The 25,474-nt window shown below is 32.9% G+C and overlaps 1 protein-coding gene across 1 annotated transcript in view; it reads left to right on the top strand.

Annotated features, from left to right (window-relative positions):
* Atf6 (bZIP_ATF6 domain-containing protein ATf6) overlaps positions 1-21,436 on the top strand; it is a 56,735-nt gene extending 35,299 nt beyond the window's left edge. Inside the window, exons 3-7 of the mRNA XM_072523822.1 lie at positions 4,720-4,853; positions 9,300-9,500; positions 17,353-17,502; positions 20,031-20,257; positions 20,634-21,436. Of these exons, the coding sequence (XP_072379923.1) occupies positions 4,720-4,853; positions 9,300-9,500; positions 17,353-17,502; positions 20,031-20,257; positions 20,634-20,884 (963 nt within the window). The 3' untranslated portion in view covers positions 20,885-21,436. The remainder of the gene's footprint in view (positions 1-4,719; positions 4,854-9,299; positions 9,501-17,352; positions 17,503-20,030; positions 20,258-20,633) is intronic.
* The last annotated feature ends 4,038 nt before the right edge of the window (positions 21,437-25,474 follow it).

Here is a 25,474-nt window from a genome sequence, read left to right as displayed (position 1 = left end):
AAAAACGTCGGTATATATGCCACACGATTATTCTTAACTTAATTATACACGTGTGATTAACGAGAGAATTCAATGTTTCACGAAATAAATTAATGTAAACAGTAATTTAAAGATGATTATTGTTTTCTATACAAGTTATCGCCTGACACAAAAAGAATACCTTCTTTGAACGATTACCTGGAATTACTGATAAGGCTTCACTAATGATAATTTAAGTAGTTTTTATGCCACATTACAGCTTGTGCCAATAATATAAATTAGAAATTGTTTGCATCTTCCATTTAGTTGTTCATGAAGTTCATAGAACAATGTACATTGTTCATGTCTTACCCACGTTTTTGATGTCGATATTTTGTCATTTGCATTTAAAAATGACGTCGACAACAGGTTTTATCCCGGTTAAGTGTAGTTTTAAAGGTGCCTTCAGTCTAAGAGAGAAAAATATAATATTAAATGTACACGATGCACTTGTACATCAACGCCCTTTAAGTAATGTTCGTGAAATCGTTAACATGTGTTCAAATATGACAGGGGTTGGAGAAGCAACAATTTATAGATTCCTAAAAGAAAGAAAAGGAGGAACTGTTTCATCTCCCAAGAAGGGTGGAGGGAGTAAACCCTTGGAAATTGAAGAAATACATAAAAACATGATAAGACGTAGCGTCCACTCATTTTTTTTTAACAAAGAATTTCCAACATTGGACAAAATCCAAACATTAATTAGAGAAAACGAAGAGTTACCAATCATAAGCAACAAGAAATTATGGGGACTATTGAGAGAGATGGGATTTCGTTGGCAAAAGAATAGAAGAAAATCCGTTTTAATTGAAAAAGATTACATTGTATGTTGGAGACGAGATTATCTAAGAACTATTAAAAAGTACCGAGAAGAAGGGAAAACAATTTTTTATTTGGACGAGACTTGGCTAAATGAAGGTCATACTGTACCATATCTATGGGTTGATACAAATGTGAAAAGTTCCCGTCAGGCATTCATCGAAGGTGTATCTACTGGAATAAACAATATTCCCGTTGGAAAAGGACGCAGACTCATAATAACCCATATTGGAAACGAATACGGTTTTGTTTTGCCTCAATATCAACCAAAGATTACCACGAGGAAATGACTGCTGACGTTTTTGAAGAATATTTTGAGCAAATGTTGGATTTAATTCCAAAAAATTCTGTCATAGTCATGGATAATGCTAGTTATCATTCAAGACTAGCAGAAAAATTGCCAACAACGGCATGGAAAAAAGGAGAGATAATCGAATGGTTGGATAAACACGCAATTGAGTGCAAGGAGAATTCGACAAAAAAGGAATTATTACCTATTGTAAGGCAACATAAAGCAGCTTATAAAAAATATATAATTGATGAAATGGCATTAAACCGTGATGTAATTATTTTACGTTTACCCCCATACCACTGTGATCTGAATCCGATAGAAAATATATGGTCTCAAGTAAAGAGTGAAGTCGGACGCAACAACAAAACTTTTAAATTAGAAGACTTACAACAATTATTAGAACATTCCTTATCAAAAGTAACTCCAGAAAATTTAAAAAATGCTGTTAGTCATGCTCACAAGGAAGAAAATAAAATGTGGAATTTGGATAATATGACTGATGCAATGCTGGAACCGGTAATAATTAACATTGGAGTTGAAGATTCCTTAGATTCTGAAGAAAGCAGTGAATCTGAAATGGAATTTGATTAAAATAATATTCATTTTTTTACAAATCGGCCCCTGTTACGGCCACAAATTATTTTATAAGTATACAACCAATAAAATAAACATCTTACATTTCTTGCAAATTCATTAGTACCTGTTAATCTCCATCACTCCGACACTGGCAACTTTATTTAGGGATTAGTAACTCTCAAAACTATTGTATTCTATTCTGCTTCAACCTTTATACCTGGTGGTCATACTCAATTTAAAATTGTTTTCCTATATACTTCTGTAAACTTCTTGACAAATATCTATTTTTCATTGAGTCACCCGTATCAACAGTTTAGGAATTTGCATACATAATGTGCTATCAATATGATGGAAATGGACTATAGCAACGCCACGTTTCCTACTTAGAAAACTCCTTCCTGCTGGTGATTTCTCAGCGACAAAATTATGACAGATCCGTCACCAAGGTGTCTGGTAATTCTATTGTTGTCAGTTTGACAAACGTCATTGAGGCGTAATCAATTTTGGACAGATATAATGAATCCAGACGAAAAATCAAGATTTGGATGCCAATCAGGTGAAGAAATCAAAAAGTTGGTTTCGGAAAATGTTCGGAGTTATTAGGGATGAGAAATTTTACGCTTGAAAGATGTGCTACAATAACGGAACTAGCAAACATTTTATTTTGAAATTTAAAAAAAAATATTTTACGGAGTACGGCATAAAAATCAACCCTTTTACAGATATATCTTTCAAATGTATAAGATTGGCCAGAGATACCAAGCGGAGGCAGCTTCAAAGTGTTCAAGAAAAAAGAAAACTCAGTTCAAAAGCATTATCCACCGAAGAACTATTAAAAATCATCCAAAACTACGACGAGGAAACCCCCGATGGAGCACAAAAAAAGTTTTTTCACCTTTGCTCATTTGAACTTGCTTGGAGAGGCAATGAGGCCGTAAACTGCAAGATTAAATTTTTCCAGAAGGAATTTGATGTTATGGGAAAATTTACGGGCCGAATTGAATACAACAGCGTTTTTTCCAAAACAAATCAAGGCGGTTCGAAAAGTTTGGTAGGCAGCAAATGGCTGGTAAGAAATTTATCAAACGAAAATTTATGCCGTTAGATTATTTTTGAAATTAATGAAAAAAAGGGGACCAAAGATTTTATCAGACAGACTCTTTCTTACCGTTCATCCCAACTGGAAGGATGGATCTTGATTCAAAAACTGTCCTGAGTTGAAAAAATTGGAATAGACACAAAAAAACATAAAATAAAAAACCGTTCTCATCGATCTTCGGCTGTGTCGGCCTTGTTCAAGCAAAGTGTTTCCGAACAGGAGTTAATTAAATTAAGGGATCACTTAAATGCCAGCTCTCTAAAACCATATCTGCAGCTGGATTCCAGTCACCAGCAGAAGTTGATCGAAAATCTCAGAACAACAAATGAAGCTGGACCTTCGAGTTCTCAAATGCTACAGGTCAACAATACATAAAATCATTCTTTGGTAGAAACGAATGGGCAAACTACTATAGTTTATAATAATTAAAGATTAATAAATAAATCAAGATTATGTGTCGTTGATATGGTGCATTATGTTGTGAAAAATAGTCTTGTAAAGCCTTTTATCTATTAAATGGCACTAATTTTAGTTCGTAATTAAATTATAATAATTAATATTATAATTATAAGGATCGATAAGTTAAAAATGTGTGTACTATATAGGAAGCATTGTAGCTTAATTAGTTTATAACACACAAGTCGCCCCTACTTCAAAGCAATAAATAAGTGGTAGAAAAACTTTTGAAGTTATACTTCTATACGCACGGTCGGCGTTGGAAATTTGCATGAGAGTGAATCTGTGAAACCATTACATATGTAAGATAATGAGTAAGAGAGAGACAGATGATATATTTTCTCTCTCTTCCTCTCTCGAGAATAAAAATGTTCCTTTTGTATATATATTTAATATTATATATATTATATATATAATATTATATATATATATATATATATATATATATATATATATATATATATATATAATATTATATATAATATAATATGTATTAATATTATAATTTATGTGATATGTTTTGTATTATTTAAAATTAAACGTTTATAATTATTTTATGCTTTTGTATTTCAAAACAAACACTGTTTTACCGAGAACTGTCAATTTTGAAATCCGTTAGTGTCATGTCTAATTGGCAAATCCTTTACGTGTTTGGTTCGTACGCTGGTGGTTGTGAGTTCGAATCCCAATCATGAATTTTCTTTTTTATTTTTGACATATTTAAAAACCTCACGTTAATCTTATTAAATATATGTAATATACGCAAAAAACATAAATTTTAAAATAAAATGAAAATTTACAACATAATCCGAGTTGTTGGTTTTTTATTTTTATCTTCGTAAAGTAAGTTATGTATATTGGCAGTTTTAAATACTTATGAATATTACATTTTAATTTATATTGTATTATTATATTGAATTATGTTGCAGTGGATTTATTGTATTGTAATTTTTATATTAATAACAAAATAAACAATGAATTTTACTGCAGACTATGTGTAAAAATTTTTTTTTGGCATTCAACTCCTTTTATACATATATAAAAATAAAAATATATATTTTCATTAAAATATTGATACAATCCTTCATTTACTATACTCCTATTACAGGTCAAATGTTTATATACAGCAAACGATGTATCATATACCTATATAACTAGTTCTTTTTCTCTTTCTGCTCTCTCTTACCTATAGCATTACATATGTAATGATTGTGCAGATTGACTTCTATATAAATTTTTAACGGCAAACGCGTGTATAGAAGTATAACTTCTACCGGCAGTCCCACTGGACTGCCACACCCGTTTTTTTTTTTTTGTTTAAAAATCGTTATACAGCTTATTTTCATCGCAATGGTGCACATTTTGAACATGTAAATTATGTAAATATTTTGGAGAATACTGTAAAATGAATTTAGATCAAATATTCTATTAAATATTTAAAATAGATTATTTATTTCAGGAAAATATTCAGCTAAAAGAAGCATTGATAAAGTATGAAGTAAACCCGCTTAGTAAAGGAAGTAGAAACGTGAAACCCAGTGTATATTTGTATATATGTTTGTTAGTTATAGGCGTAAACTTAAATTTCGTTAGGTAAGTACTTTTTTATTGAATTATTCTTATTTGCAGTTTTCCAGTAGTTTCATTAAATTTGGATCATTCTTTCGTAATTTGTACTATTAAGGTACGCGCGCATGACCAAACCGGCCGGCAACGAAACTCACCATGGCGATCGGCAATTTAATGTCTTTGTTTGTTTTAATTTAATGTTTTTTCAAATGAATCAGCACGCAATTACGGAAATGTAGCACATCGACTCACCCCGAAAACTCTAAATGGAATATTTTCGCTATTGGCACAGAATAATAAACAATCAGAATGTCCACTCTGCTTGAAAAAATAAGTACGCCCATCTCATTCAATACATGGCTGAATCCAGACGGAATCAGCCATGTTTTAAACGGAACAAGTGCTGTTCAGTGACATTTTATCTGGTGTGCATAGAAAAATTAATCCGGTTTAATTTATTTACGGCAACCATAGACATTACATTAAATTATTTCAAATGTACTAAATTATTAATCTCTAAAAATTTAAATTACAGTTCGGTCGTAGCTTGTCACAAATTTCTCAATTCGAGCCTATGTTTCCGTTTAAAATATGGCGATCGCGTGCTGACACACTTCAAAGGCGGCATCTGAAACTGGGCATTCTGATTGTTATTTATTCTGTTCGTTTCCTGGTGACTTGTGAGCGCTACCACAACGTAACGAACCGGAAAGGCTCGAGTACACGGGGAGAGTTTACAAGCTAACAAGCCGGTGAGTGCGCTAGTAGTAGAGTACACATAAAATTTCCTACTTGCTGAGTAACCAATTAGCTGGTGTGTCGAATACCGTCATTAAGGTTATACCATGCGTAACCTTTTTTTGAATATTGCTAGAAAGGTCACCAATAAATATTCTGAGAACGGCAGCCAGATGGTTGATGGAGAGCGAGTCGTGAGTTCAAAAATAGCTTTTGGAATTGGTATGTTGTATAACAGAAGAAATTATCAAAGATAAGATAAGATAGGATAGATAAATAGATCGATATAGAAATAGAGAGAAATATATGGAAGATTACCATAGAAAAGTAGATAAAGTTAGAAAAAGGGTGTCACTTAACTTTTTGTAAATAAAAGGGGAAAGCTAACAAACCTTCGGTGTCGAAGAAATATAAGAAACAAGAAACTATCTTCTGAAGGCCAAATATGTAAAAGATATGGAAGTTTAATTATTGGTTAAACATTGTCAACACACTATATAAATAAATGCAAAATATATTCGGTGGAAATAGTCCACTGACTTACCTATAAGACTGATATAGCTTGATCTTTTCTTCTGGTCGAAATATAGCAAAGCAAATGCTTAAATCTAATATGTAATTAGGGAACGACTTTTGAATGCTGTAACCAGAGAGGGAGATAGCTTGGGGCTGAATATAAACACAAATAAAACAAAAGTAATGGCTGTTACACGTGCACCAAATGCCGACATTAATATTCGTATCTACAACAAACAGATAGAACCCTTTCAAAAATTCCAGTATCTTGGTTGCTGGATAACAAACGATCTTGACTACGAAGTTGAAAAACGTGCTCGTATCGAGTGTGCTAGGTCTGCTTTTCAAAGAATGAAAAAATTCCTAATCAACTCTGGATATTCGATACCAATTACATTAATTTATTCCATGTTACTATACGGAGTGGAAACATGGATTCTCGGTATTACAAGTATGAGACGTGTAGAAGCCTTTGAGATGTGGGCTCTTCGAAGGATGCTAAAGATCTCTTGGACAGAGCACGTGACCAACAACGAGGTGCTGAGAAGAATGGGGACTGAGAGAGAATTCCTAAATATTGTACAAACCAGAAAAACGAGTTATCTAGGACATATTTACAGAGGAGAAAAATACAACTTCCTACGACTGATAATGGAAGGGAAAGTGGAAGGAAAAAGAGGTCCAGGAAGAAGATAATACTCCCGGCTGAAAAATGTAAGAGACTGGACAGGCATGGACACACATTCTATACTAAGAACAGCTCAAGATAGAGAGCAATTTGCTGTAGTTATAGCCAACCTTCAGTAATGGAGAGTGCACCTTAAGAAGAAGAATCAGGGAACGTGTTGGTAGTAGAGAAATAAAATGCGTTAGTTGAACAAAAACAATATATTGAACAACAATTCAACAAATGGTTGAATCCAAACAAAAAAAAATAAACGGTAAACTATTAGCTTTAACATACACAATATATAGAAAATACATGTAAACGTAACAAGAACATGTAAATAGATTCACATACCTAGGAATGGATCTGGTCGCAAGCAATGAAGAAGAACCGGAAATAAATAGAAGGCTTATGCTGGCAAATAAAGCCTATTTCGCGATGGGCCACATATTCAAATCGCGAGACGTACACCGGAAAACAAAACTCCGGGTCTATAAAACAATAATCAGGCCCATAGTAAGTTATGGTTGTGAAACATGGGTGGTGACACAGAAATCTGCCAATGCATTAGATGTGTTTGAAAGAAAAATATTACGTAGGATACTGGACCCAATAAGTGAAAACAACAACCGGCGAATTAGGTATAATAGAGAAATATACGAGCAATATAGCGAACCAACTCTAGCACAACACACTAAACTGCAGAGATTACGGTGGGCAGAGCACGTGGTCCGGATGCATGAGAATAGAATCCCCAGATAATTACTAAATGCAGGAATGCAGGGGAAAAGACCTGTTGGAAGACCTAAAAAGAGATGGGAAGACGAAGTCGATGAGGATGCCAGGAACTGCCTAGGAACGCGTTCATGGAAAAGAACAGCGGTAAATCGAGATGATTGGAGAAGCCTGTTGAACGAGGCCAAGGCCCGATTTGGGCTGTAGTGCCATTGGATGGATGGATGTAAACGTAAATCGATCAGTGAAGAGAGATGCTATTAATTAAAAATTCAATAAAAGAGAAAAAAATGTAGACTCTTTACTGTCTGGACATATCTCGAGATAAAAGAAACTCTAAATTCAATAATGCAAATGAAATAATACTATTGAAAATTTAAAGAATTACAAAAAACACCAAAGTTTTTATTGCGCAAACAAACGAACCGCATTTTGTTTTTTAAAATTAAGTTTCGCACTGTTTTTAATGAAATAAATGTTCTTACTGAATGTTAAAAATGTTCGTAAATGTTCTGATTGGCTGAAAATTGATATATAACTAGAGATGACTCTAGAAGGAATCCGGTAGCAGCATTAATTACTTTTGAAGACAGGTGAAAAAGATAGCTGATGCATCACCAAAGATTTAGCAATCTCTCCGCTTTTTATGATAATATGATAATGAATAATTACTTACAGTTGTCTTACAGATCTGCACACTTAAAATCCCACTGACTTTAAACTTACTATACTATACTTAACTGTATTAGAATGGAGCAAATTAAATTACCAACAATTAATGCTAGTAATAGATATAGATAGATTTATCTAATATAGCTTAGATTAAGGTACTTTCTAAGATAGAATTGCTGATCACACTTCAAGAAATTTACGGAGGACTTAACTCTTTGACTACTCACACCGAAGTGTTTTCGTTCCCTCAAAAATGTAACAAACTGTTCCCAAAATAAAATTTCCCGTTCTCTCATTTCATCGAAAGATACGTACAGAAACTTCCTACTCGGAAATTTGATAAAAAAAACGTTATACTTTTATTAGGACCAACTCTATTGAAGATATATGGCGTAACGAATCTTAACTGTTGATCGCGCAAAGGGTTGAATTTTTCTATTCAAGCAGATAAATTTTAACTACAGTAATTTGTTACGCCTTCAATAAGGCAATAGGGTACAAGACGCTATTGCCAAAACATAGTTACGACCAGTGGCGTATCGGTTGTATGTTGAAGGAAATAAAAAAGTAAACTAAAAAAATGTTACAGTGTCATTGGTACTGCGTTCGTTTCTAGGTAGCACTATCATTCATAAATGGGTATATGTGCTGTCCTTTTACAGGGAACATGCTATTTCGTAAGGTCCACTTGTCACTATTGCCAGTTTTCGGCAATATGATGGTTATTAAGTATGTGTTCTCTTAGGAGGACTCTGTGACTGAAAGGGTTAACATATTTTTTTTATTTATTTCCCTGAGACATTATTGGAAAGAGTACTGTAGATTTTATTAGATAAAATCTGAGTTATCTCAGTTACCGAATTTAAATTTAACTGGTTGAATGCTTCCCACTATCTCTCAGTACGTTTTCGTCATAACTCGAAGTTTAAGATCTTTTTCATTCAATACTTTAACTTAGTATTAAAACCGCTATCAGTGAAAGCACTCAGCTATAAATGGAATATCATGGACCCTTGAGAATGTATCGTTTCTTTACGTTAATTAAGTTTATCTGAGTTTACAAAATATATCGAATCTTTTACGATTTTTATCCAATTTTATTCACCTTAACAGTTTTTGGTAATTAATATGTATTTTTTCAGGAATCCTTTTAGTACAAAAACAGAAGTTGAGTTAGTTCGTTCTAATATACCTAGGTTAACAGATCACCACGGAAGAGGTTTGTTATGGGCGGAAGAAAACGATGCAAACGAGAATAAAACTTCCCCCTTTTCGCCGTTTTTCATGTGTCCTGCCACGATAAACCAAACAGAAAGTGCTAGATTAGTTTTAGAACTAGAAAGGTAAAATTCTATTTTCAGTTTAAAAATTTTATTATTAAATGTGTTCGAAGTTTCGTTAAGTATTTCAGTTTTGTAATATTTTTGGACCCAATACCATATAATTAAAAGAAAAAATAAATATTTATGTTTTCGGAAATTCAGTATAAAATATAGAACATAAATTAATTGAATATTATGTTTATATGGAGCTAAGCCACAATTAATTGTAATGAAAATTACATTTTAATAATATTATATTATAGTTTCACCCCGGAAATCGTTTTCAAAAAGATATTTAAAAAATTGTGCGAAAACTATAACCAGCAAGTTGATAGTTGGGTATGTTTTTCCAAAAATGGCTGTTGACACTTGCCTCGATCTTGTAGGCAATAGCCTGTTTTGGTTGACAAAAAATTTGTTTAAACGTAGATTATGTGTTTGTGTGTTGCATATTTATTGTTGTCTGCTACTCCGTTTAATCCGCTGTTGTTGGTATGTTCTTGTTATTGACTTCTTCTTTTAGTATTGGCAACCAAAGCCTGCTACATTCTGCTGATAGGTTTGCTACACATTTTTCTTTTTTAAGTAGGATGAGAGCTGTTTCTTTGATTTTTCTCTCTGTCATGTCTGCTTCTTTCATGATTATTGATGCATCTGTACATTGTACACTGTATTCGATATCCCAGGCTATAAATTTATCACAGCCTTTTATCCCTGGTTATATTAATTGTTAAACACATATTGTTTTTATTGTATGTATTTATATTGTTTAATTATTATATTAATTATTGTTAAACAAATATTTCTATTTCTTATTACATTTCGTTTTCGTAAAACAAATTATAACACTGGAAACGTTTTTCAAAAGAAATGGAGCATGATATTTATGGTCTAAAAAGGAAAAAGGAAAATATGGCACTTTAGAAGAGTTCAAAGAATGGAGCTGAAGGAATTACTTTACCCTTATATAGATTGTTTTAATACCTGTTTCAGCCATTGCTTTAATTATGTTTGCTCTTAAAATGGAAGGTTCCAACTCTATCTGACTAGAACCTTTTCCTCTGAGCCATACATCCCATGACCACGGTGGTGTTATATCTCGGAATTTGGGAGCGTAGTAGTAACAGAACAAATCTCACCGTATTATGAGCCTGTTGTGTTGTGGCTGACTGTTGATTTCCTAATTGAGTCTGGGGCATATGTGCATGTGGTATATATATATAAATATAAATAAATATATATATATATATATATATATATATATATATATATATATATATATATATTTGTGTTTGGCTGTATGTGCGCGCCTATGTTTATGTATGAGTGTGTTTTATGTTTAATCAAAAAATCTACAGTTAATGACATAGCTGTTGTACCATGTCATGTTCACAGTTAATCCACGGGTGTTTATTTAGTTATATATACTTGTCCTATATATCCATAGCCTGTTCCCTACTAACCATTGGAATACCTTGTGTTGGGGATGAGAACTTCCCCACCAGCCTGTCCTTCGTAGTGTGCTGTTGAGTCCGACTCACGGTCACAGATCTACACAGTGTATAACAGCTTCCTCACAAGAGAAATTTTTAACTACTATTTTAGTGTGCAAAATAATTTTTAATACTCCATAACAGAATATTTTTTGCTGTCTGTTTGATCTAATAAATTTTCGTTATGCTTAGTAAGGAAGACCTCCAATAGCTGTTGATGCAAACGCAAGAAAACATGTCAAGTTACTTATTCTGTAGAAATTAAAACAGAATGTTGTGTTTTTTTATTATTTAGTTTATCTTGATCCAAAAAGAAAAATTTGAAAAGCTGCCCTCATTTTACTAAATAAATCAAATTCACTCGCGAACTTTTCAGTAGAAAGTAGTAGAATTTAGTTACTTGTAGTGTATTGCAAAATTTGCTAAAGTAAGTGAAATGTCAAACAAATGGGGATATCATAAGTATAAATATATATATATATATATATATATATATATATATATATATATATATATATATATATACGAAGCAACAAAAAGTCGGGAGACTTCTTTTCGATAGTGAATTTTCCCGACACGTTGTAACTTCGTATGGATGACGCTGCTAGCGTACCAGGCATATTATTTTTATTATAATGGCCAATTATGATGAGAGTTTATATAACTCGAAACAAGTGTAGAACAATGGTGGGATTTGAATTGGAATAAAATGCAATCTTTTATATATATATATATATATATATATATATATATATATATATATATATATATATATATATATATATATAGATAGATAATGCTAAGACAACAGACGCCATTGAGGGGAAAAGGGAATATACATTTTGGCCGGCGGTCGGTACTTGGAATGCGTAAAGTTGGCGATTTGATGATGCGAATTTGTTTATCAGTCTAGTCAGTCGGTATTTTAGTTTTGGCCTGAAAGGGGTATACCTAAGATTGTCACGCCCTAAAATATTGTCGATTGATAGCTATTTAAAGACGAAAGAGTTAACGACGTTCGAGGGAAGTTTGTTCGATTTTAATTCGAAACAATTCTCTGTAATTTTTATGTATCAATATCAATTTTGTACCTGTAAATAACAACACTACAGTTTGTGTTTTTTGTGTAATAAAGACTTCCAGTATTGATCGCGGGCTTCAATTTAATGTTAGTGCCTTTTCAAATAATAAAGAACTACTACATATATGAAATGTGAAAGAGAAGATTAAACATAGGAACGATTAATTTGTTTTATTTTCACTATATTTCTTTACAAAAATCTTATTTTGAAAACGGTTGTTGCTCTGGAAACGGAAACGCCGAATAAACTATTTTATTTTACAATTTGTTATACGTTTTTGTGTTGCCATTGATTCCATATATTATCAATAATGGCTTTAAGATTGAGAGTAAACAATACATAAATCGCAAAATATCTAATCATATTTCCATCATTATTAATGTATCAATTAAATATTTTATAATTATACTAGTCAGCAATATCCCATACGGATACGTAATTATATGTTCGGAAATTGTTCAATGTCGCCTTGAGTATAGATTACATATTATATATTACTGTTTTATTTAAAACGATAAAATTTATTTATGTTTCCTGTTCTGTCATTAAACAATTCGCTAATGAAATACATGCTTTTTCAAGTAGAGTAGGCCTTCGTGACCACGGCCACGAAAACGAATATTCCTTGACAAGACGGCTTTACCTAGGGGGGTTTTAGACAAGTACTTCAAATAGAGGAACTTAACAAGAGTCGCCAGATGCGATTTTCTAAATTCCCTACTTAGGAACTGAGATTCCCCGAAATTGAAGCTCAAATCCCTCAAATTTAAAATAATTACAATTTTTATAAATTCAAAAAGACTATAGACTGTAACACATTGTACAACATTGGTGCATATTGTAGGAACAGTGATTTTTCAATTCTATATACATTAATTAAATGATGTAAACATTTAATTTATCATTAAAAAACATAGCCCCCTAAAATCATCACCGATGTTTCCTCCCAAAAAATCCCCCAACCGTTTCATCTTATAAAAATTCCCCCAGACGTTTTCAAATTACCCCAAAATTGGGGGGAAAATACCCCAATCTGTGCTTGGCTTGGCAACGTGCTTGGCGGAGGAAGGCGATGGATAGGGACGACTGGAGAAAAATTCTTGGGGAGGCTAGGACCCACACAGGGTTGTAAAGCCAAAATGATGATGATGATACCCCAATCTGCTTTGAACTCGGCGCTTACAATCGTATTAAGCCTTCGTACAATCGTATCAAGCCAAAGTACAATCTGCCTTCGATCAAGGCAGCCGAGAATTGGCCCAAATATAATCGAAACTTATGACACTGAAGATGCCATTAGGAAACTTTTTACACTGGAGTATAAAAGCGTTAGAATAAAATCGACAGTCCAACTACCAAAACTGCGGAGGCGGCAATAGTATTAAGTTTATTTGTCACCAATCTACAACCTAGAAATATTCCAATGTATTGTTTTGTTTGTTATAGTGTGTTGATCATTGAATGGTCAAAATTTTAAACAATTTTTGTAGTATTACATAAAAAGAAATTTAGTCTGCTATGTTGCTTGTCCAAACCAATTACAACAGTGGACAATATGGAAAAGTGTGTAAATACTAGTGTTTACAGATGGTGTTTACTTAATCGCAAGGTCAGGAAGAGAAATAATAGAGAAATTGTGCCTTATTGACCTGAATTTAAATGTGAATAGAGCCTTAAAATTGTGATGTTTCAATTTCTTCAAGTTGAAAACCTTTTACGAGACTGTAGTTTTCAGTTAACCTATTGTCTAAATATTGTTTTTTATTGCTTCGAATAGGTCAAGTGTGTGTGCTTAAAAGTTCCCGTTTCTTAAGAAATTATGATTGGGGTAGAGTATTCATAATTTATTAGTTTTGGCCATAATTAAAGCTAAAAGTGGTAGATTTTCTCATGAGAACTAATACTATAAAACTTTATATCCCTCCCCAAAAATGAATTAGCTTTGGCTAACTTATAAAAGAACCAAAACCCAATTTCATTCTCAGTTGTGAGTCAGTTTTTTAAGTTCCCTATCAAGATGAATTCAGACGTGTATATATGTAGTTTTGTTGTGATCGAGAACTCACATATTATGTGGTAAGTTGATCCTCTGCTTTTTTAATGAATTGCAATATTAAGAGATCATTTTTTTCGTATATTTATAGAGTCCGACTGGCAATTCATTTGAATGCCACTACGCTTCCCCAGACCTTTTTTTACTATCTGATTTTTGCCGAGAGGGCAATACACTTCCTACTAAGATCTGGTTATTTGCCGAAGAGACAAAGGCAAGGGAAATTGTGAGGATAACAACCCGCATCTCTTTATCGATGCATTCGAATATCCACCTGTTTTTTTATATCATCTGTTTTTTTTTTTAGTTAATATGTATTTGTTAATAAATTTATTTTTGAACATTTAATAAAAATATTTTCGAGATTTATTAATTTATTTAAATAATAATATTGTAGAGACAATATAACTTTTTTTACAGCTTATGGGTAAATATGTCAATTTTTATAATTTTTCTGATAACTGCTTGATATGTTTTGTGACTTAGTTCTTTCTGTCTTCGTTGTTAGATGTCTTCGAGAGAAATGATAATCCAGTATTTAGTTTATTTAATTTTGAGTAAGTAAGTTACTGAATCGTGAGTCTAAGCTGAGAATCTACAAAACAGTAATTAGACCAGTGGCCACATATGGATGTGAAACGTGGACCCTCTCAACCACTGATGAAAATCAACTGAGAATATTTGAGCGCAAAATACTAAGGAAGATATTTGGACCAACCCAATGCAGCGATGGTTCGTGGAGAATTAAAATGAACCACGAGCTGGATGAACTAATGCAGATCGCAGATATTGTCAGATTTGTAAAATCACAAAGACTAAACTGGCTTGGTCACCTAGAAAGAATGCCAGATAATCGAGCTGTAAAAGTAGTCCAGAGATGGAAGCCCCAAGGAAACAGAACAAGAGGAAGGCCCCGTAAAAGATGGATAGACGACGTAGAGAGGGATCTTAAAACCATGAACATCAGGCAGTGGCGAAGGAAAGTATCCGACAGGGCAGAATGGAAGAACATTGTTAAGCAGGATAAGACTCACAAAGGGTTGTAGCGCCATTAGAAGAAGAAGAAGAAGAATTTTGAGTAATTTGTTTCGCAACAACAACTGGGAGTTTCTTGTGAGTAACCAATAATACGTGTTATTAGGATATTTTCTTTTTTCCATTTATGAGTTTTCCAGGTGAGTGTCTTGTCCATATGTAAGCCTAAGTACTTTACAGTATCTACCGTTGGAAGGGGAGCATTGTTGAGTAATATAGGTGACTCGCTATGGCATTTAGTGAATACTATGTGACTTGATTTCGATTCATTGAGTTTTATCTTCCACTTCTTAGTCCATTGCTGAACTTTATTTAAGTTTTCTTGGAGTTGTTCTGTTGCAACAACCAGATCTGAATGTACCGTCATTAATGCGGTATCGTCCGCAAATGTGGCTGTATGTACTTTATTGTCAGTAGACAAATCGGAGGTAAATAGTCACGGCAAATAGGCCGAAGAACGCTACCTTAATGAATACCTGCCTTTATGAGATGTATACCGGTTATTTCGTCTTCATATTTTACCTGGAAATATCTTTCTTTTAGGTACGAGTATAGTATGTCATAATATGTCAAAATAGAGGGCCGTAGAGGTGTAGGAAGAAAACAAGTTTCTTGTTTAAAAAACATTGGTGAATGGACACAGATATCAAATGCAGGACAATTATTTCATATTGCAGAAGATCGAGAAGCCTTCGCAATGGTGATCGCCAACGTCGGATAATTCTGATATGGCACGCGAATAAGAAGAAGAATAGTATGTCATACACGTTCTGTTTTAGATCCTTTTTTAGTTTATACAGTAGTCCCTGATGCCACACCTTGTCAAATGCTTGACTCATATCGATGAATGAAGTTGAGCAATGTTGTTTACTTTCAAAAGAGTTTTGGATTACTTCTACGAGTCGATGGATCTGTTCAATTGTTGAATGTTTTGCTCTAAATCCAAACTGGTGTGTCGGTAGAAGTTCTTTTTCTGCAATCATTTAAGTCTCTTACCTAGCAATGTTTCCATAATTTTCGACATGACAGACTATGACACTAGACTTATTGGTCGCTAAGAAGTTGTCTCGTGTTGAGGTTTACCAGGTTTTGGGATTAGGATTATTTGCGCTACCTTACATTGTAAAAAAATGTGAAATTTTAATTAAAGAATGGTGGATTCGTGAATGTCGCATCGAAGCAGTCAATCCTGTTATAATTTACAATCGCATCGGATTATGACTGTGAATCTGATGGTTGATAATAGTTTTAGGAGAAGAAGAGAATTCGTAATTTTGTTTTGTTTTTGTACTGCTAATTGAATATTCTATAAATGTACACAATTTCATCACTTATAACCGTATTTTAAAAATCAGGAGAATTTACTATTGTACAATTAAGCACAGTGGACCATTTAAATCAATACTTTCATACCGAATTCAAAACAGTCGTATATTCGTGGAATAGACTGTATGTTGTTGCCGTTCAAGTTATTGAATTATCTAACACATTACAACAAGTGATAACAAGAGATAAAACGCAGTATTACGTTTTTGCACGACTAAATACCCACAATTATTTTTGTGATAAATTAAGAATATGTTATGCAATCCACTTATAATCTACAGGATGTCTACATTCAAAAAACCGAAAATCACAACTTGTAACAAATGTGGCAGAGATAAAAATACCTAAATGACGTACCTAAAAATTTGATTGATGATATAAGGAATAACCATAAATGAATGAAAAATATATAATAAAAAGTATTATGTACATATTTTTAAGTCGGGGGAGAGAAAGAATTTAATAAACTATATAAGGGTTTGTTTGCAATCTTCTATTGCTAAGGTTTTTGATAGTTTGGTGAGTTCTCATCTAACTTGGCAATGTAGGCAGATAATTGTAAATGAGCAGCAAGGGAAGTGGACTCTCACGAATCTACTTTTATATCAAAGCAAAATTGTTGAGGCCATAATTTCCATTCCAGAAAAGTTTATTGCCAACAGGTAATAAACTCCTTAATTTATTTTTTTTATTCTTTTGTTTGAAAACGATTTTTAGAGTAGAAATCCAAATGTCAAAAACAAATGTAAAATGTAATTTGTAATACGATCAATTGTGGCTTAATGCCATATAAATATAATATTTCAAAATTATTCTGTATATTATTTACTTTTTCCTCTTAAAATAAAAAAAAATATATATTCTTTATAATTTATGTTTTTTAGGTGGATAGGTAAACCTGCCGATCTTTCAACAAAAGTTACTTTAGATTTAAATTCGTCAGTTCCTATAAACTCAACAGGGAATTCAAAGAAAGCACGTCCTAAGAGGAAGAAGAAATATAGGATAGATAGTTCTTTAACCTCTTATAAAAGGTAATATTTTTTTATATTAAACGTTTTTATGTCCTTAGGTAATTTAAAATCTTAGGTACTTAGTGTGAAGATCGATACACTCACAGACACCCGTAAAAGTGTCTGTGAGTATCCATAAGTGAAGAAAAATGATAAATTTGTAATTCGGAAATAATTGAAAGAAATGAGTTTAATATTACTACTGGGAGGTTTTTGGGGTACACGAATATCATGACGGCGATGGTCTCCGAGGCACCTAGTGCACCTGGGCCTCGTCTCCTGGAGTTTAATGGAAATACAAAATCAATGCAAACTCGTTACTCGGCGGATTTTGGGGGTCTTTGAACACTAATATTATGTCGACGATGTTGTGCTAGGCTGGTTTTCAATAGTTTTGTAGAGCTCGATACACAATGAGTCAAATGCACGCTCATGCAAAAACTCTAGGAGACGAGGCCCATCCTTGGGACCAGGTACCTCGGACATCATTGTCGATATGCTAGTAATGTTCAGCGACCACAGAACGACCGACAGAACGAAGTAAGCAGATCCAGAAAGGAAAAAAGAGATGGTCGTGATAAAGCAGACGAACCCAATGAGAATAACTTACTTACAGCACGAAACAAAAAGAAAAGGAAAGATTACAACATTAAAAGGATAGTGGCAATATAAAGAAAAAAATTATATATACGATCTAAAATAAATTATAGCGATAAACAATTCATACAAAAAGATACAGGAAATGGAACGATGTAAGGAGAGAGTGAAATAACCTGATATTCTAAACAGATGAAAAGCATATTTTCAAGTTCCTCTAATGAAAACGTTTAAGATGAGAAAAATGTACCGGAAGTTCGCCAGAGAGGACAATACGGGGCTTCTGGTAGTAAAATTTTCTATGCGTAAGACATCATTAGTGTGGACTGCCAGTGCGGATTTTGTCCAAACCGATCTACAATCGATCATGTCACGCTGGGATAAGTCTTAGAATAGAGCCATAATTAACATAAATATGAACAGCCCATTTATCGATTTGATGAAAGTTTTGATAGAGTTAAGAGACGAAAACGAAACTAAAAATCTGTTCTGGTTCTCAGGGGCATACCAAAAAACCTAGTTAGATTGATATATATTACTCTTACTGACAACAAAGCAGTCGTACTAATACAAAATATAAAGACTGTGTACCTCTACTTGTATACTTAAATATCAATCAATAATTCAATATTAATAACGGAGTTAGACAAATAGAACTTTATAGAATATACCAGGAACCAGATATATGATCAGATAGCAAATATAGGACGCCTGAGATGGCTACGGTATGTAATGCGGATGGAATAAACTGATCCAGCTAGAAAAACGCTCCTTGATAGACCCATTGGTCAGAGAAGAGGAAGACCCAGAACAAGGTTCCTTGATAACATCGATGAAGACATGAGAAATATGGGAATACGTGCTTGACGGAGGAAGACGATGGATAAGGACGACTGTAGAGAAATTATTGAGGAGGTTAGGACCCACACAGGGTTGTAAAGCTAGAAAGATGATGATGATGTTAAGTAAATAATAGATGCCCTTCCAGCTCAATTGTTTAACCTGTTGTTCCACGTAGCCGTAATCAAATTTAACATCTACGGATACTTCTTAATCAAGACCAGGCAAATTACCACCTATGCTGGTGACATCATTATACCAGGTCGTAAAGAGATAGCATGAAGAGATGAGTTTTAAAGATCTTGGGGGAGCGACGCAAGAAGTATAATTACCAGTAAACCAAAATAAAAGTAAATATATACCATATATATTTACAGTAAGAAGACGAAGCCACGATGGAAGCTTCTTTCAAGCAGATCTTCACAGTTTCTGAAATGTAACGTAGTTCAAATACTTATAAACTCTAATGACGGATATCAATTATTTAAGTACAGAGATAAAGTCAAAGATGAACAAATGAGACTGATTACTACTATCACCTATCTCAGGTGAACAAATGAGACTGACAAGGAAACTTTTAAACTTCTAAAAGTCAACATTTTAGGATACAGATAAACAAAACCCTGATAGGACCCATTGTGACCTATGGTTTTGAAACATGGATTCTCCTGAAGAAAGACGAGGATGAGCTGAAACGCCTCGAATGAAAAGTGATAAGGAAGATATTTTAGACTTCTTTGTGAGCAACTGATACCCCTGATAGAACTCATTGTGACCTACGGTTTTGAAGCAGCTACTCTCCTGAAGAAAGACGGGTATGACCTGAAACGTCTCGAATGAAAAGTGATAAGGAAAATATTTTAGACTTCTTCACGAGCAACTACAGAATCCGTATATCAGAAACTGTATACTAAGAATCTACATATTTTTAAATTGTATAACAATCGTCCACGATATCAAGGAATGTTGTACAATTGTTGAACAGTCAACAGCCACAGATGGTTCTAGGTCTAAAGAAAGAGAAAGAAGATATCAGAGTTTTATTTGCAAACTAAATATTTATTAAATGCCTATCGTTTGAATACATAACCAACATACTAATTTTTTTATAGGTATAAACATTACCGCCAAGAAGAAGATTCGCCTAAACATGAAATTCAGGTATTTTCTGTAAGACCGGATCAGCTATATTCGGATTTCTTCGAGGCGATTAACAGACAAGATGATACTTTTTACGTAGTGTCGTTCACGGATCAACATATGCTTTTACCTGCGCTACATCACAACAAAACGAGGAGACCAAAAATGTCGTTAATAATGCCATCTATGTTACCAAATAGTAAGTACACATTTTTTTCTTCCTTTATTGGAGGTAGACCATAATTGTAGCAAATTGTCATTTATTTTATTGTCGTCTCACCGCGATTCACGTATACTCCACGTATTTAGAAAATAAAGTTTCTTCTCAAATTTAAAAATATACAATTTACTTCAACATCGAACTAGCATTGGACATCCAATAGCCACTTTAGAAAGAGACACAGCACTTAGCGTATTTTTGTTACAGAGATATATTACATTTTTTTAAAACTAATTAACCATTATGAATACTAAATAGCTAAGGGAAAATAATATTTTAGTTTCATATTGTACTTTCAATTACAATCTTACAAATTTTATAGAACAAAATATTAAATTATGTAATCAAATTTCAGAAACAAGATCCCAATCGTCGTTAATACCTCTCATGCAGATTGACTGTGAAGTTCTAGACACCAGGTGGATTCACGTAAAACACGGGGTAATTCCCCAACGGTTCAAAATGCATAGCAATACCACCCAAACGGAACCTGACGATACTAAAGCATCCGTGAGTGATGCCAACACGACGAATCAAGAATATTACGACAAACCTTACAAACCGTATTTCATGAAACCGCAGGAGGGAATTTTTACATTAAATTAAAATCGTACATTCCGCATATATATCTAAGTGTGGAATGTTTGGAATGAAAAGTTTAAAACTAAAATGCAATTTAGAAAAAAACTGAGTTAAGGTTATTTTATTTTAAATTTTTGCTGTTGTAAGATAATAACCAAAGGACTAATTGATTTGGAAAAATTCTGGCAATTATTTTTATCTCAGTTTTTATATAATTCGATCTCACATTATTTATAGGTTTTTAATTCGGAAAGATTTAATAAGAATGTTGAAAGCAACAATTTATACGATCTAAAACCAATGCAGGTCATTTGGGACGTCATAGATCGATTCATTACCAATTCGCCATTTTATTTCAATTTTTATTTATTTAAAAACTTGTTTATATACGTTTAACAACCTAAGAAGCCTTTTTTATTTTTGTTTTCCATTTTTAAAGTTTGGTCATAATTGTTGTTCTCTTTTTTCTCTTAATAATTATATGTGGTAGCTATTTTTTGAGAATTTTGTAATCTGATTATTTATCCATCTCCGTACAAAAAATGTTTAGTATTGATCCAACCATGATACTATGACTAACAAGATAGGATCTTCTCGTAGCACAAAATCGGTCGTGTTCGCGCATGCCGTCATTGGAGAGTAGAATTTGAATTCTTGTTAAAGTTAAATGGGATTTGTATGCATTCTGTGATGAAATTATTCAATTAGCAAAATAATAATATTAAATAAAGGTTTCATAATTACAATAATCGTACCCAAAAGGATATCTCCAAACTATTTATTAAATATTATTTATTGATACATACAAAAAACTGACATTACGAACGTGCAACTCTCCAATTACGTCACGACTTATGCGCAATATCTTATCTTCTTAGTCATAGTATCATGGATCCAACTAGCTGTGACAGTATGTCTTAAGTATGTATATTTATGTTACATATTGTAGGCGATAGTCTGCAAAAAGTTTGGTAATATACAAGATTGTTGCAATTTTATGCCTTGTATGTCTGTATGAGAAATATTATTAATATTCTTGTAAAATCAGATGGTTTCCTGATCAATATAATTAATTTAATTTACGTTAGAACATTATTACGTCAGTATTTGATTTTTAATATACTTTGAAACAATAATTCTTTAAAAATTGTCAGCATATTTAATAGTTTAAGTATATGATGTCACCGATTCTTCATTTAAATGCATTAACCTCAAAATATTTACGAGTTTAAAACTTCAAGAAATGAATATTATATTAAAGTAATGTCTAAATGATACAGCAATACTACAATAGTTTGGTACACTCCTACTTGTTGCACCAGCAAGGTCACTGCTGCGCTGTTTAGTGTTATTTATGCTAGTAAGATAATGTGGAATTTTTATATTGGTATTTAAACAAGTAACATAAACTATTACATCGCTTTAATTTGCCAATAATTATAATTTTTTTAAAAAATATTACATTAGGGGGGTTATCTTCAGTTAATAATGGTTTAAAAATGTCACCTCTTTCAATCTTCGCATATTGTTGCACCCATTACAAGTGTCGGGTAATCTCCAGTCTTTTTAGAAACAAATGCATTCGACAAACAATTGCCATCGACTCTACCCTGCATGATGACCTGCAGAAGACTATATTTATCATTTCTCAGTATGTGTCCAAGGTATGCAGTCTTGCGTACTTTTATTGTTCTCAACAATTTTTTGTCTCGACCCATCCTTCTCAGCTCTTCCTCATTGGTGACCCTGGCAGTCCATGGAATTCTCAACATTCTCCGGTATATCCAAAGTTCAAAGGCTTCAAGATTCTTAACTATTTGCGCTTTTAACGTTCATGTTTCTACCCCGTACAATAGTTGGGACCAGACGTAACATTCAACAAACCCCAGTCTCAGCGCAGTATTCAGATTTTTGTCACAGAACAATTGCTTGAATTTTAAGAACGCTACGGTTGCCATTTCTATTCGTACCTCGATCTCTTGGTCTGGATCTAATTCTGTGTTGATGTAAGCTCCCAGATATTTATATTTTGTCACTCTCTATTTGCTGTCCACCAAGAGTTAGTTGTTCATTATTTATTGGACTCCTTGATACTATCATAAATTTGGTCCTTATCTGTTTTGAATGCATTCACTATTTATTGCATCTAGTAAAGTTTGTAGTTCTTCTATACTCTCAGCCATAATTACCGTGTGATCTGCAAATCTCATGGCGTTTACGATTTTTCCACCAACTCTTATTCCCCCTTTTCTTTCCCATAAAGCTTTTCTAAATATGACCTGTGAGTACACGTTGAAAAGCGTCGGAGACAAGACGCATCCTTGCCTGACCCCTCTCGCAATCGGTATATTATTTGTTTATATAGTGTACACCTTTACGACTGCTTTCTGGTTCCAGTATATAGCCTTAATAAACTCAATGTCTTTTTTGTCTAAATTGATGGTTTTTAATTCATCTATTAACTTCATATGCTGCACTCAGTCAAAGGCCGAGTATGTAGCTATGCAACATTAATTTAAAACCAAATAAGGTGTAGTAAAAACAAGTTATACCTAAGTTATGTTAAGTGTATTATTAACTGTCACGACTAACATTCAGGAGTTTTTATTATTTTTTTATATGAAAGAAACGATCACGTACTTGGCAGTATCAGAATGGAACATTAAATTCGGGGATATTATATTTTGGTTCATAATATACAATCAAAAAATATATAGATACCTGGTGATGCATTTAAAGTAATGAGTGATCGCACAATAAAATTTATTAAAATCTTGTTTATAGTCTATTTGTTTAGTTTATAACGCTTTTTAAGTTCTAAATATATTTAATTTTCTTAAATATTCTACTTAATTTAATAAAAAGTACAAATCTATTAGTATAGTACAATTGATTTATGGTTTTGTTATGTATATTGGGATGTAGATATGTAGATAATAAGCAATATATTTGCTTATGATAGAATGTTTGTTAATAATTCTTTTAATGCACAAGAAGTGAGAAATTATCACGAATTTTATCGATTGGTAAGTTAGATACATTTAAGTTGGTATTATGGTATTAAATACTATAATTAAAGTACTCAAGAGTAACATAATTTCCATTATCTGCATTTTAAATACATTTTTGGCGTTTTAGACATTTATACTTCGCTTTCAGTAGCAACTTAATTGCAGCTAATTTTCTGTCATCCTGCCATTCTGAAAGATTTTTGTAACACTCATTAATCCATACGAGAATATTTTTTGTCTAACGGGCTATACACAAATGTCTTCACATAAAACGGAATGGTCTAGAGACTGCTTTGGTTTGACTTTTATATATTGGTCATTTCCTATTGGTCGTTGCTTGTCATTTCATTGTTGACGTTGTCATTTTTGTACAGTGTTGCCATATTATCAGGATAATAAAGAATGTATGGAATTGTATTGTGAAATAATTAAAGTATAAGGTATATTAGACACGTAATTTTGTTGTAAAATTTACGGGAACAAGAGCGAGTAAGATACAAACAAATTGGCAACAATGTTTGAGTGACCAGTAGTCTACTGAACAGTAGCGTAGATATCTAATTTTAAATTAAATAAAAATTATTATTTTGCAAACATTTGATTTTAAGTGTAAATGGGACCGTCGCATATACTCAAATTATGTAGGTATCAGTAAATATTTTATTTTACCAAAAAGTTTCATTTTCTATAAAGTTTAAATAAAAAATATCGGTGTTATTAACACCGTGTGTGTGTTCTATTTGTCTGAATTTGCCACATTCCTTTCTTCTCTGTCTAGAAGAAGATGTTTCTCCTACAATCTTGTAGCAGGTCGTTTTGGGCACTCTACTTAAAAAATATGTTTCTGCAATTGCTTCTGATTTAGATAATTCAGAACACAGCCCTTCATAAACATGCTTCATCATACGTTTGGCATCATCAGAGAGGTATTCTACCAGTTGATTAGAGGATTTCACTGGCTCTTCACCTGCAGAATTATTGTCACACCACGGACGCCACATTTTAAAAGTATCTTCGTAAAAGGGTAAAAGAAGTTTAGAAGGAGCACTGACGAAGTCACAACCAAACTCACTTGCAATTCGCTATTTAAATTTAACTGAACGCTCTAGTAGTTATGGTTATACTAAAAATATTCTTGTTTCGCAAAATCTGCTTTCGCTGATTTAAAAATAAAATATACCTACCTACCCACCCAAATGCAAAATACTGGACGGGTGAACCGTGATTTTTCCTGATAAACTATTTTATGGTTTCGGTCGCTCAGGCAAATATTGTTATATCCTGGAAGAATGCATAGGTCTGCCGATAAAAGATAACGCATTATGATTTATAATAATAGCGATATTCGATGTTTTGATTGATGAAAACTTCAACTGGGTGACTGCCCATATTTTCAAACATAATACCAGGCACAGTATATATATATATATATATATATATATATATATATATATACCGTACCGGCCACGCTAGTAGACACACGGGCACATTGAGCTGATACAATCCTGGGCCGAAACACTTGTTGCACTGTTTATGCCGAAAAGGGGACAGATGAGAAAAGTACACTAGCAAAACTTGTTTAGTTAGTTTAATTCAGTTCAAT

This window comes from Diabrotica undecimpunctata, chromosome 2, assembly GCF_040954645.1.
Source record: "Diabrotica undecimpunctata isolate CICGRU chromosome 2, icDiaUnde3, whole genome shotgun sequence".
NCBI lineage: Eukaryota > Metazoa > Arthropoda > Insecta > Coleoptera > Chrysomelidae > Diabrotica > Diabrotica undecimpunctata.
The sequence above is the reverse complement of the archived record's forward strand: the minus strand, read 5'-3'. Positions and strand labels throughout refer to the sequence as shown.